Source organism: Antrostomus carolinensis, unplaced genomic scaffold (genome assembly GCF_000700745.2).
Source record: "Antrostomus carolinensis isolate BGI_N321 unplaced genomic scaffold, ASM70074v2 scaffold21561, whole genome shotgun sequence".
NCBI classification, from domain to species: domain Eukaryota; kingdom Metazoa; phylum Chordata; class Aves; order Caprimulgiformes; family Caprimulgidae; genus Antrostomus; species Antrostomus carolinensis.
Window position 1 is genome coordinate 1 of NW_010296539.1, and position 14,856 is coordinate 14,856.

The window sequence follows — 14,856 nt, forward strand, 5'->3', positions numbered from 1 at the left end:
CAATTCAGTATCTTATAGAAAAAAACATTTTGATGGAATAATCAAGAACACAAAACAGGGACAAAATTTTATCAAACGTTTTCCTTTTACACAAATACAGTACTAACTTCAGATGGTGTTTGATATTTTACATTATCTTTTTCAAACTTTTTTTTTTTTTAAATGTCAAAAGGAACTGTTGAGGACCTGTTCCTTCAGTCCTATTATCACTACCAGGTACTTTGACCTATTATAATCATATTAGGATGCAAGTACTAAAAAACTTGCTAGTTTTGAGTTATTAACTTGCCAGTGGACAGGTTGTAGTTCTAAAGTGAACAGCTTCTGAACAGTCTGCTGCATGAAAAAGGTACAGGCTACCCAAATATAAGGATCACTTTTCAGAAAGCAAATTATTACCCCACTATACATCTCCATTCATCCTGGGGGCAGAGCAGCAAGGTGAAAACTTTTCTTTTAGGAGAGCTGAACCTCTCTGCAGAATAATATGACTCAACAAATTGCACACTCTCCTTCTGACACTCTGTCCCTTGACCTTCTCAGTAGGCAGAGCTGCCCAGGAGAGTAACAGGGTATAGAAGGCCAGGAGGTAAAGGAGGAGAAAATGAAGAATTAAAGGAGACCACAAACCAACCAGAATGAACTTGTATTCTGCCAGTCATAGAACAGTTTCAGTTCTACAAAAAACACACACATATCCACCCAACCAAAGCTCCATCACCTAAGACACAGAGAACTTTGTGTACACGTAGATTCAGACTCAGGCACTTACTACAGGGGAAGCAGTTAAAAAATAAATAAATCAAATACACACCTTCCCCCAGTCAAAAAAACCCTCCCACTATTACCAATAAAGGACATCTTCACCAAAATTAGAACATCATATAATCCAAATGCAAACACACTTAGAGAATGCACAACCAAATTCTTTAGTTTAAAACTTATGGAAGGCCTATACAGATGTCACTGTGAGACACCATCACTTCTCAAGTTATAAACATATCACACCACAGAAATCTTGAGTGTTATCACATCTACTTGAGGGTTACTGAAAAAGAGAGGAGTTTGTGATAGCCTCTCTCTTCATAAATAATAGAAAGTTTCTTGTGTAAATGTCCTCTTTTAAATGTTATCAGCTTCCAAAATGAACAGCTGTCACTCACAGCTCTCGCCACACTAACACCACAACCACCTTGAGCTGAAGAGCACAAAGGTTCTATACAACGTGCACCATCATCTTCCCTAAGGACAATTCAGTTGCACTCCCATGATGGGATTTTGGCGCCAGCAAGAATAAATTCAATCACAGTTATTCTCCATTTCCCCTTTTTGGGTTAAATCTAAGAAAATAAGGTTGATTAATTATGAAAAAGCAGTCTCCCAACTCTGGTTTTTTCTAAACTGCTCATTTGTACACAGTCCAAGAAACTGGGACAGAAAGGAGAACTGAAGTATATATCTGTTGTACTGTTCTATGAAAACAAAGCTGATATAATCCAGATCTAGCTGACTAGTGAAGATATGTGGAAAATTACAACTCCAGCCTGAATTATTTGACCATACCAGTACAGTTACTAGTATATTATTACTATTCTCATGAGGAAGCTTCAGAGTTTTCAACTGTGCAATACACAGACTTACAGTTTAAGAGCAGAGGGAAGCACAACTGCCTTCAATCATCTTCTTGTGTTGCCTTTTTTTGTTGTTGTTTTGGTTTTTTAAGCGATTTCTTAACTCGCATTCAACAGTAGTGATATTTTAGGCTTTTTTAAGTAAGAGAGTGCAATACTATCACACGATACTACCAAAATCATTCACATATATGGCAAACTTGTCTAGTTAGTTCTAGAAGCCTCACACCCCTTCTAAGAATTATTAAAACTCTTCGTTATCTTCAACACTGTCAGATATAAATTTCATCCAAACTGAATGCAAAATCAGGCAGATTAGATAGTCAGATCAAAATGGTTGCTCTGTTTTTCACCACTTGAAGAGATGATGAGTGCTTACTCCACTCCGACACTTACAAGAGCCTGAAGACACCAAGGAAGAGAGTCTAAAAAATTCACCATCTCTAAGTCACTGTTGCAGAAGGTAAAGGTGAACCCAAAATTAAGTCTCCAGCACCTGAAAGATGCTGCTCATACCTGTTCCTAACAGATGGATACAGCCCAAGTTCCAACATACCAAACATCTGAAGGACTCCACATGATTTGTCCTTTCCAGGACATGAAGAACACAAATTCTAGTATCATCAAATGGACTTGTACATGTAGTTAAGTCTAGAGTCTAAATTACCAAACTGGGAATGGATCCCAATAGCAGTGTACCACAAACGAGCAATCACTCACCTGCAAAGTAGCAACAAATTAAATACTTCAAGAAATAAAGCTCTTGAAAGATGTACATACAGGCATATTTTAACATCAAATTACGTGCATATGCAATCTGGAGTAGAGATAATATTTTTCAGCTCCCTCTCCATGGAACTGCTCAGTGAAACACAGAACTATGCCATGCTGTCAGCAGCTGTACTCAAGTTCTACATTTGCAGCAAAGTTCTCTTAAAAAAAAAAAAGCTTTCAAAAAAATCTGAAGTCTTTTTAAGCCTAAGACTTTAAAGTTGCGTTTTCCCAAGCAAGCCACTACTGAACAAAAGCAAGTCCTCTGCAAATTTAAGACTGCAGAGTTTTTATTTTAGGTACTCTGAGCTAAATATGTAAATTGAAGAATGCGTAGCCAGTCCAAGCCTACTTAAATATATGTATTTTATATACATTGGGGGAGAAGGGTGCAAGACTAAAACCTATCATGAGTCAGCGGAAACAGGGATTGCAATTTTACCTGCAGTACACAAGATCTTACCTCAACCGTTTCAACTGTCCACTCATCTACCTGTTCCTTCTCACTACTGCTGAACTGAGTCTCTGCCATGAATTGTCTGTTTACATACTAAAATAAAAATAAGAAAGGGTATGAAAGTAAAAGTAAGTGGCATTAAAGCTATACAAAATGACAATCTTTCCAGTGAATAATACCTCAGTTGATTCAACTTCAGTTGGCTCAGTAAATTCTTCCGCTGGATCAGGTTCTGTAAGAAAAATAGACCATTTATGTGAAAAACCAAACAAATATGTTACAGACCTAGAAGATACAGAGTTAGATGAAAAATCTCCCCAAATAAAAGTGGAATTTTGAAGTGTGAAGCTTTTCCTTGCGCATCACTGAAGGCATTTATGATGTGACCATTAGAAAAGATTATGGTCCCTCCAAAGAAGTAGCTGGCAAGAGTCAGCCTTACAGAACTCTTCCAAAACACAGCTCTTGCTTTTCTTTCCTCATGTCTCTCAGCAGGGCTGAACAAATGGTTGACTGCCCCATATATGTTGCCTGGCTGGACGTATACCTAATTATCAAGAAATGACATTTCTATTCAAAACACTAGTACACCTGAAGACACGGGTGCTTTTTGCTCTTAAAACTGCATCTGCAATTTAACCACCCTGATTAATCCAAAGAGACAAGACAGTACAACACAAATGTGCTTGTCACAAGGCATCTTCATATTCTTACCAGCTTCTGCTACAGTGTCTTCTACTGCAGGTGCAGGTGCTGCCTCCTCTTCCTCACACAATCCGTTCTGATGGTTATGGGTGCTATCAAAGTAACTAGTTTGAAGAATACGTTCAACAATCTCCTTTAGCGCTTTATCTAGGAAAATGGAAGAAGTTAAAGATTAACAGTAAGTCAATCTTAATCATTTCCTTCCTTCCCAAAGATCCCATGTAAATTTTATTACCTTTTTGCTGGGAAGATGTTGCTGCCCCAACCTAGTCCATGGACACTGTTACAGAACTACTTCTGTCTTACTAGGCCATATCAAATAAATCAACAAATAATCCACTTCTGTTTAGAAAAATCTGAAGGGCAAGGAGAATCTTTACGAGTATATAATACTCTTCATAAGATTTGTGAAACAAAGTGAGGTAAAGTTTATTAATTTAATTACCATACTTTTATTCCTGTGATTTCAGACATCTCTGGTGGCTTAGTTTTCTGTTTGGAAGGTTTCAGGAACTCACTGAAGTTTCAACTGTAACTGATTTTACTTGTAATTTCCTAATTAAAAGAGCCTTACTGTAAGTCAGCTTCTTACAAAACAACTAGTCAGTGCAAATTTCCATAGGTATCACCTTCAGGAAAGTTCTTCCCCTGAGGTGAAGTGGCCCAGAACAGCCTTTGTAAGCGGAACAAGCACAAGCTTGCACTTAATGCCTCTGACAAATACTGTGTCATCTGAACCCAAAACAAATCAGCCACACTGCAAGGCAGCATTACTGACTGTCTAGGCCAACAAAAACCAAAACAGACTCAAAATGGAAGATTCACAATGCAAGTGATGATCACTATGACTCAATACATACAGAGAAGAGCACAGAAATACATTAACATTCATTATAAGACAAAGCAAACCAGCAACAGCTGCCAATGACATGACTAAAAGCTCATCCTGAAATCCAAATACAACAATACATACAGCAAGAGAATGACAAGGTCTCCAAGGAGCATCCATCAGCTCTCTCCTGAAAACTATCCCCATACCTTCTCCTTTCTCCACCTCTTAAAAAAGAATTATGTGGTACCTATCTTTAGGCTCAAAGACCTAACACCACAACCATTTCAGACTTGAGTTCTTGCAGTACAAATGTTAAAAAAAACCTACTAACCTGGTACACCTCCTCACAAAATTTCATTTCAACAAGATAAACCATTTGAAGTTTCCTATTGTGCCACAAACAAGGAAAATCTTATTACCATTAAGGCCACTATATCTTACAATCCCCTTAGTATTACAATTGTTATCTAGCCTGCTTTATTGAGGAATGATACAATCATTCCACTTTCTACAAATAGAACACAAAAATTCTTTCAACAGTTCAATATTACTCTAATAGAATATGGATAATTGATTTTTTTTTTAAATGGGGGAAAGTTGTTGGCCATTTCACCTACAAAAAATACTCTTCCCTAAAACTTTCCTATTGATTTCCAATTAAGAGACTTCCAAAATTCCCCATGATACAAGAAACTGACAACTGCCTGGCAGAAGCATTTTCTTAAGGTCTACTGTTAGAAGCTGTGTATTTGTGAAACTTTCCATTTCTACAAGAAAGCTGTCCATTGGAAGGACCACACCCCAATCTACAGAGTTAATCAAACAGTGCAAAACCAGAATTCTGCTTTTTGCAGGAGACAATGGGGAGCAGAACATCACACTGAAAAAGGCCATGCCAGTTTATATATTAGGTTGAATTATTGACAAAGGTCCTTGTTCACACACACGTTTCCAGAAAACAAAGAATTGCTACTAAGCACCAGCAGCAGCAGAATACTGCTGAAACAGCAGGAACAGAGTAAGCTTAAATACTGAGTAATGCTGCATCAGTTAAAAAATACAATCCAACACAGTAAGTTCACACTTCAATAAGTTACTATGGTACAGTCCAGCTAAGGTCTGGAAAAAAAGCACCTACTCTAAAAACTCTGAAGATAATTAACTGCTAAAGTTCTCTTATATCAGACACTGTATTTTAGTTCAAGCACCAATTCAGTGTGCTGCCTCTTAATACAGAGACTATACTTACAGGTTGTTCCACAAACTGGTTTTTCCTTCCCTTCCAGTAAGTCCCACAGGTGAACAGATGCTTGCTCATACTGCTCATTCAACCTTAAAAAAAATATTAATAAGAGTTAATTCATTACAAAGGCCTTAAATTACCACAGTACAAATATATCATTAACTGACAATTATAAATTAAAGTACTTCAGTGTAAGCCTACCTCATGTTCATGTCTCTTTCAGGGTAAACTAGCTTGTAAAAGTCATCCAGCATTGTCAGTTCCTCCTCTGTCAGTACAGGTACTCCATTTGATCCCTGTTTCAAGTCGTTGCGCACTTCATCATCACCCAACTTTTCCAAAATAAACTGTAGCTCTAGTACAGTCTTTAAACGCTTCTGCTCAGCTTCTTCTCGCATCAGTTGCTCCCTGCGAGCTGTCTTCTTTATTGTTTTCTGGATCTGTTTAAAATGAAAAGAAATTTTAAATTGCTTTAAATAAACTTGGATTCTGTGGTGAACTCAGGGGGGAAAAAGTAAGATTTGAAGTGTCTTTTATTGGGAAGTAGAGATACGATGTTGGTATTGAACTGCTGCTTGTGAATCTAATTACAGCCAAATAACCTGTGAAACACGAAGAATATCTTTTAAGCAGAGGCAAAAACCTGCAAATTAAGAAAAACTTTTAAATCAATGCCACAAACCTTGGATCATATTTGGATCATATTGGATCTTGACCATATTCTTACTTGAAGTCTGTACTTATCTGCACAACTTACAAGTAGTTCTGTCAAGTAACAAGTTACCATGTCTAAATCTTCAGACACTAACATGTTATTTGGAATAAGCCCAGCTTGTTATTCTCTGCTTCCTTTATTAATTATTCTGAAAACACAGAATGATTTTGATCTACAGGAAAGCGGAAAAAATGTACAAAACTGAGTACCTTTTCAACAAACACTGTGGCTATTTACAACTCCTGGCTTCTGTAACTCAAGGAGGACTTACAGCAATTAGAAAAGGTACAGAGAAGGGCAACTCATCTCATTAAGGGGACAGAGCAGTCGCCTTATGAAGGACTTAAATTCTTGGACATGAGGTCCACAGACAGACTCTAAAGGGAACAGGAATGCAACTACTCTCTAACATGCTCAGTCTGAGGATCAGGGATGCAGGAATGGAATGGATGACAGTTAATCATCAGCCCTGTACTCTACATAGTACCTTCTACAACTGCTGTCATAATAGTGGTCTAAATGCATCACTAGTCGAAACCTACAGGATATTTCTTCCATTCTTAGTCTTAATCCAACCATCTAGCACCCAAAACTCATCTTGCTCACTTTGTAATGATACAAAGCTTTAATCATCTTTTACAAAAAATGTAACTCATGACTGTAACCTTCTTCGTCTGAAGCGTCTACATTTCTTTTTTAAAATCAAAGACTTAAAAATCAACTCAGTACTAACTCCAATCAGGAAAAAACTGCAACCCTGACCGTAACCTTCTTCCTCTAAAGCATCTAGATTTCTTTTTTAAAATCAAAGACTTATCTTAAAATCAACTGTACTAACTCCAATCAGGAAAAAACTGCAACCAGGTTTGAAAGCAGAGCATCAATTACTCCTGGATTCACTCGCTTCTTTTAGCAGGCAGCTGACCAGGGAAATATTTCAGGACAAACTTGTCCAAAGAAGAAAGTTCTTCATTACTACCATTGCAAAAACACACATGGAACCCTGATGCGAGAAAAGCAAAGAAACAGTTTGGCTTAGAGGCCTTTATATTTACAGCCACATCAAATGTAGAAAGCAGTTTATAATGTGAGGATGCTGATGCCCTTCAAATTATCACAGTCTGTTCACAAACTAAATACACTCTTTAGACCAGTCTGCTGCACTAACATCATCTACACAATGAATTCTACCAATGTGGCTGGTCTTTAAAAAAACTAACTCCAACTGTGTTCCTGCATTTAGGATCTTCCAGTCCTGTAGAAGGGATTATGCTTTCAGCTTGCTCCAGAATTCATTCTTCCTTGCAATGATACTGTGGAGGTCTAAAGTGCATCTTTTTGTCTGCAGCTCTTGGCACAAGAAATAAAGCAAAGTTGTTCACGTAACTGGAACTGTCTAGTAAAGTTTCAGAACTTATTCTTGATCACAGTGTTATTTTACATCCTTGATAAAACACTAACCTAAAAGATGATGTTTTATTAGCATTCAGTTAACTTATCCTTTATGGAAATAATATTAATCCTGTCCCATACTGTAGTTTCAGCCTGTACTTGCAATTAACAAGACAGCAAGAATATTGAAAAAGGAACTGCAATGCTTTCAGCTACTGAGACTTGATATCCTATGGTAATATGAAGAAACAAAAACCCTCAGCCACATGCCAAAGAGAATCAGGTCTAGAGAATCCATTGTCCTTTACGAAAATGTTACTATTGGCAGTTCAATTGCTGTCTATAATGTTGCATGACAGACCCCTCTGTCAATCAAATCACTCTCAATAGTTATGTTTTGTGAGAAAATTACATTATTTTTGTTCCCATAGGTTTATGTAGTCCATCTGAAAAATCTTTTGGGAATAGACTTCAGAAAACCTGACAAAACTAATACACAGAGTAGAAAACAGCCAAACATACCACCAAGATGATGAAGGGAGTGGAGCATCTCCCTGCTGAGGAAAGGCTGAGGGAGCTGGGGCTCTTTAGCTTGGAGAAGAGGAGACTGAGGGGAGACCTCATTAATGTTTACAAATATGTTAAGGGCGAATGTCAGGAGGATGGAGCCAGGCTCTTCTCAGTGATGCCCAATGGTAGGACAAGGGGCAATGGGTGTGAGCTGGAACACAGGAGGTTCCGCTTAAACTTGAGAAGAAACTTCTTTACAGTGAGGGTAACAGAGTCCTGGGACAGGCTGCCCAGGGAGGGGGTGGAGTCTCCTTCTCTGGAGACATTCAAGACCCGCCTGGACACCTTCCTGTGTGATTTTGTTTAGGTTCCTGCTTTGGCAGGGGGATTGGACTGGATGATCTTTTGAGGTCCCTTCCAATCCCCAACATTCTGTGATACAAGAAATCATAAGCATTTCATCTCTGTAAATAGAGGCTACTACTGCATCTTGCATTAGTGAGAGAGTTTAAACCCTGGGCATTTGGTATCGGAGCCAACAGCCAACATTGCACCACTTGCTCTTTACTTACATCTTGGCTCAGAGCCATAAAACTCCTCTGCAGTTCTTTAGCAAATTCCAGATTATTTGTCACTTCCTGGTATTTTGACACCGCATCCTTACAAAAAAAAACAACAAAACAAAAGACAAAGTAAACCATCACAAATAGAACAAAACACACAATTCAACAAACAAATTCCTATATTTTTAATTCCTAAGTGAGACACAGCATCCCAGATCAGAACTGAGACATTCAGTCAAATTTTTATTTTAATTGGTCAAACTATTGAAAAGACTTGTCTATGTCTTTAGGGCCTCTAGTTTCTTAGATAAATAAGCTAAAGCATATGTATATGAACACTCACATGCATGATGTACTAGTTAAATGTTTGGCTTTAGTCAGTTTCTGACAAAAACAATCTGTCAACTCAAAACCACTCAAGAGAAAAGTTTGAGAACTAAAGCATTGGTATCTTGAGTCAGAGCCAAAATCAAAATGCTATACAAAGCAAAATTTTCCTTTCTTCAGAAATCTTTATTATTTGCTATTTTCTTAAATCTAGTATGCTGATTTGCACCAAACCAATCCAAACTCCTTAACCCACTTCCCAGTACTGAGGAATTACAGAGAATCAAATCAGAGAGGAAAAAAAAAAACAAACCAGCTGAGACATTTACTCTCCTGCTGTGACACAATTAATTATGGCTACATTCTGGGTAAAAACAAAGGAGCCAAAGAAAAGGTAAGGTCCTACTTTCTTTGAAAAGTAAGGAATATTAAGTGTATTGGCTTTTTTCCCTTAAGGATTTCCATTTGTATTATCACTAAGAAACTTACACATACACATTAAGGTGATTTACAAAATTCATCATTCTTAGCTGATTTAGAAGCATAAGTGAAAATAAAGATAAAATCTATTTTGAAAGTATTTATCAAGTGTAGTAGCCAGGCTGTGGTCTTCATAAAACTCAATTCATGAGCTTCCCTCCTCAGTGTGAAATTTCAGTTATCTTCCCTGCTCAAACAGGAAACTTCTCAGTTTACTTTCACAATATGCCATTAAAAAAATAAAAATATACACATCAGTGATATTTCAGTTTTCAGTTGGCACAGAATCACCACAGCCAAGCCTAGACAGATGAAAAGATCACATGGACTGAGGGAAGCAGCTAATTCTTTTTAATTGTGAACAGCTGCAATAGTTGCAGGGTACATTTTTATTTTTTTCCCTTTCACTGTTTTTGATCTAAAGTATCATCAACAAAATATTGTTGATTACTGAGCATCTGGTAATCTCTTTAAGTATCAATATGCATGTTTGCATCATAGAACTGAATTTGATACTCACTTTATATTTATTACAACTGGAAAACTGCTGTTGAGTCAAGCTCTACAATAACCTACTTTAAGAAACAGCCTCAACAAGAAGAGAAGCAGCAGACATCCAGTAAGTCCAGCTTATCCAGAACATCACATCTGCTGCACTGATAGCTGTGACATATACATGGATGCAGCTTATTTTCAGAATCCTTCAGAACATGGTCTAAGCTACTTCTCTAACCAGACTGCACAATATTTACAAGCTACAACCAAGTGACTGAGCTCCTTAAGTTCTCCCTGGGCACATTTTCTGTGAAGAAAAACATGATGTCCAGAGAACCTCAAAGGTATCATTTAGCTCTTTCAACAGTCCCAGGTTATAACGCACGTCAATTTTCACCACAGCTTATTTACAACCTACCCTCAAGCAGCATAAAGCACTACAACACACTCCTCCTCCTATTCTTTCAGTTTCTGATTAACAGAAAAATTGAGATGTTCTAGGCAATAAAAAAAACCTGAGCCCACATCAAAGCTCAGAAAAATCTAGCATTGAACCAGGGGAAAGGGTAGTGAAATTCATCCCTTCCTTCCCTACCAAGATCACAGAACAATTTAACAGAGATCTAGTTGGTAATTTTTTTTTTCTTTTTACCAGTTGATCTTGATTCAGACGTTCTCCCTTGTTCATTCGTTCCTGGTAATCATCAAGTTTGCTCTGAAAAGAAAGAAAAATGCTATTAGGAGGAACCAAAATCAGTTTACTGCTTTTTTCTCCTTGTGCTAACAAAATTAGGTACTGTAATATTACAGTAAACACAGACTGTAACACATTATACAAGCATGCATCTGTCATGTAGAAATAGTACCTGAGAAAACTTGTCTTCTGGGTTAAAAAAATGTAAATACTTCCCCAAGAGCCAAATATTTTACTGTTATTTGGCTATCACAATACATCCTCAAGACTAGCCTTAATTTCTAAGGAAATGCATGTTCCTCCTAATGGTGAGAGCACTCTCAATGCACATTTCCTTCAGTCAAAACAACAAAGAGCTGAACTCAGTCCTGAGTCAGTTTATTGCCACTGTATCACTACAATACCAAAAACCATGACTGCAAAAAAAAAACTCAGTTAATGCTAATAAGATTCAGAACTGTAATTCTTTGTACTTGCATCAGTTAAGATAGTTATGAAGAATTTAAACCAGTTTCTAATCCTTTATGCAAGAATGCCCACCAACACAATTGATATTAATAGCTCCACAATATTTTTGTTCAAGAGCATTCAGATTTCTTCTTCATGGGGAGAAACTGAAAGTTAATTTAATTTTCAGCAGAAATCTGCTGAAATGCAAAACCATGCAAAACACTGACGCTGGCAGGTCTGCATGCTGGAAGTGACAAAGAACCTACAGGTAAGTAGAAAGGTTCTTAAAAAGGAAGCAAAGTCTCTAACAATAATGTAACTATTAAGCTCCAAGTTTTCACCATTCCTGTATTACCACATATGCTTGTATTTTTAATGAAATCTGCCTTAGTCTTATTAGAAGAGAGCCATTAAAATGAATCCTTAACAATTATCTTCCCAATCTAGCCTAACAACAACATGAAAAGGAAAGCAAATAGAAAACCACTTCATTTAGAATGTAAAATAATTAAAACCCTGATGTAACCACTGTTTCAGAGTTTATACTTGCCACAGAGTGACAGGGCTTTTTGCTGGTGGTGATCTTTGGTTTTTTACTATTTTTGTTTCAGGACATTTCAGTTAAAATATTTTACTGATTATTTTTTTTTTAGTTAATTCAACCTCTGTGCTCAATCTCAGACCTTTTGGAAAGATCAAAGTCTGTGAAACAATTTAACTGGAAAGCTCCTCTTACAAAGTATCTGATACCCCAGCATCACTTACTGAAACACATAACCACCCTTAGGAGATCTGGTCCTTTTGATGTCAACTAAAAGCAACAATTTATTTCTTTGGAAATCCTACAGGTTAGATTTAACACTTCACTACTCATCTCTCAGTGTATCAGAGCCAGTAATGGCCTAGGCAAAGTCCAGAATAAATAGACTAAGTTCTAAATAAGAACTTCCTGAGCTCCAAAAATATATTACTAGGAATTTCACGCTGGAGACAGACAGTGGCAGAGTAAAGCTGTTACACACAGCAGCCACAGTGGCTAATTTATTAAAATATATATATATATATACACACTCCTGAAGAGTGCTTGACATATTGGAAATCTATCACAACAGGAAATACGGTCGCTTTCCTCTTATACACACTAATTTCAGAATAGATGATGACATGGTTGGACAATCACAAAAGTCGTTTTTATTATTTAAGAGACTGTAGCTGAGCTGTGAAGTCAAAAGGGAGTGTGAAGAGCTCAAACACTGCAGTGTCCCAGTGCAAAGCCAGCCAGGTTAACCCACACCTCCACTGCTTTAGTTTAAACCCTAAAATGAATTGGCTTTGCAGACAAAGAAATTTTAAAAAGCTCCTGCTTGCTCAAGCCACTTACTCCCGTGCTGCAGATTACAAATCCCTTGGTCACACTGATGCAATTGTTTGTGAGACTGCACAGTAAGTAAGACTCCTAATATGAGCCAGTTTAAACAGTGCCTACAAAAATGCATTAAAAACCCCTCAACAATTTCTGCGATCCAGCTTCCAACACAAACCCATAAACAATAACAGAAAAAACAAACAGGATAGAACATCAAATTCCAGGAAAACATACATTGCAAAATTACGCTGCTTAAGGGAGGGAAGAGACAGAAATACCCTAAATAACTGCAATTGTTTCAGCAGTTTTTCCATGCAGCCTTACTTCAGCATGGTTGGTATCTTCAGACTAAAGCACGTTACAGTAACAAATTCAAACAGTGCATAAGTTTTTCTTAAATGGTCAAATATTCTTAAGATCTAATGCAAATGCTTTGTTCATTTTCACTGAGCAACGCAGCAACTAAAAAAAACCCGAAGGGTAATATGTCTATTTCTAATCATTACAAGTTACTTCACTTTTTCTTCCTTAAACACATCTGTATCAGAAAGGTAAAAGCAAAAGCTTTTACCCCTCTTTCAGCTGCAATGCAGAGGACAAACAACTGTGCTTTTAGTTACGTGTTACCACAAAGATTTCAAATGCCAAGTAAGCATTTTTCCATCATCCCAAAGACGCTGCAAAATCCAAATGCTGCGTTACACAGAAATATTTAAGAAAGTAAAACGCTTGCTTTTGACTACCAGCAATCTAAGAGCAGCATTAGTGCTGTAAAATAACTGCAGTGAAATTCCTGCTTAGCAACCTACTGCAGTGTCTGCAGAAGTAAAGATTTTAATAATTTTACCACTCCTTACACTACTTCACCCTCACTCATCAAGGATATACATCTGGAAGCATAAAAGCTAGGCCAGCAGAAAAAAAAATAAAATAATAAATAAATCAAGTGGCAAAGCAAGCACATAAATTGTCTATAAACCAGCTCATGAGTCAGCAGCCCCCAGTTCTGCAGACAGCAAGCCACCGCGCTTCAGCTTTTTTCACTGAAATACCTCAAGTATTTTGGAGTTCCCTAGGAGAAAAGGGGGGGCTAGGGAGAAGGTGGTGATGTTCATTGCTTAATTATGCCCTAGATTTTATTTTAACAGGAATCAAAAATTGAGCTACTTTATTATGGTAATCGATACATTCCCCTTACACTCAAGTTCTCATTACTTTCTCTGAATTGCCTCAAAAATCTTATCCTAAAGTGAAAAAAAAAAAAAATGCAGTTACATGACATTAGCTTCAAAAAACAATCCTGGTTTGAAGAATGCCTGACCACTCGGCTGTGCTGTTACAGTCATTTACAGTGCTATGCTATAAACTGGATCACTGGAATGATCTGATTAAAAATAACCCTTAAAAAAAGGGGCCAAGAGCAGGAGGGAGGCACTATATTTAACCAGATAATTTCAATGGTACGGTTTAGACCAGTTGCAATGGCACAAAGGTATATGACAAGCTGCAAGGTGGAAGGGGAGAAGGTAACCTCTTCACCCAGCTGAAGTAAACATTTTGGAATGGACACTTCACTATGAGCAAAGAAAAGATGGAGGAGACTATTGCAAGCCTATTTTCTGAGACATCTCAAAAACTGAATTTATTATTTTAACAGCATCAAGCAATGAAGATAACCCAAAATTTAAAATAGCTGCATTATACATTTTCCACTGAAGAAAAAAAAAAAGCCAAGTTATAAAACAGAAATTTATTATCTTGTTTTACATTTGTATATTGTAATTTATTCACCCTCCACCATCATCTCCACACTCATCACCAGTTTAACTTCTCAGCAAAGACTGCCCAGAAATTAGTAAAAAAAAGAAAGGAAAAAAAAAATCAGTCTTCCCATTTCCTCAGAAAAATAGGCAGGGAAAAAAAAAAAATCAAAAAGGTAAAACATTTGAACTGCATCAGTTTAATGAAACATGGAAGTTCAGACACTCAAAAAAAATCCCCCAGTTCTCACATTCACTGTCTGGGTTCACTTCCTACCATACACACAACTAGCAAGTCCCAGGAAGCTGTTTGAGACCCAAGTTATAAGCAAGAGGATGTAATGAAGCGTTAACATCAATACTCCAGAACACAAAACACTTAGACGTCTTCTGTTTAAACTGAATTAATTTTTGAAGTAACAGTTGTAAATATTCTTGTGGTTTTTTTTCCCCAAAAGTCTGGCA

At 37.1% G+C, this 14,856-nt stretch overlaps 1 protein-coding gene across 1 annotated transcript; it reads right to left on the reverse strand.

Moving 5' to 3' along the window:
* Positions 1–2,865: 2,865 nt before the first annotated feature.
* On the reverse strand, positions 2,866–10,836 carry LOC104519717 (caprin-1; the record flags this gene model as incomplete). Its single annotated transcript, XM_010178336.1, has 7 exons — positions 2,866–2,952; positions 3,039–3,091; positions 3,574–3,711; positions 5,646–5,728; positions 5,841–6,079; positions 8,829–8,915; positions 10,774–10,836. Coding segments are annotated over 7 exons (750 nt in total), but the record flags the coding sequence as incomplete, so codon positions are not given.
* Positions 10,837–14,856: the final 4,020 nt, after the last annotated feature.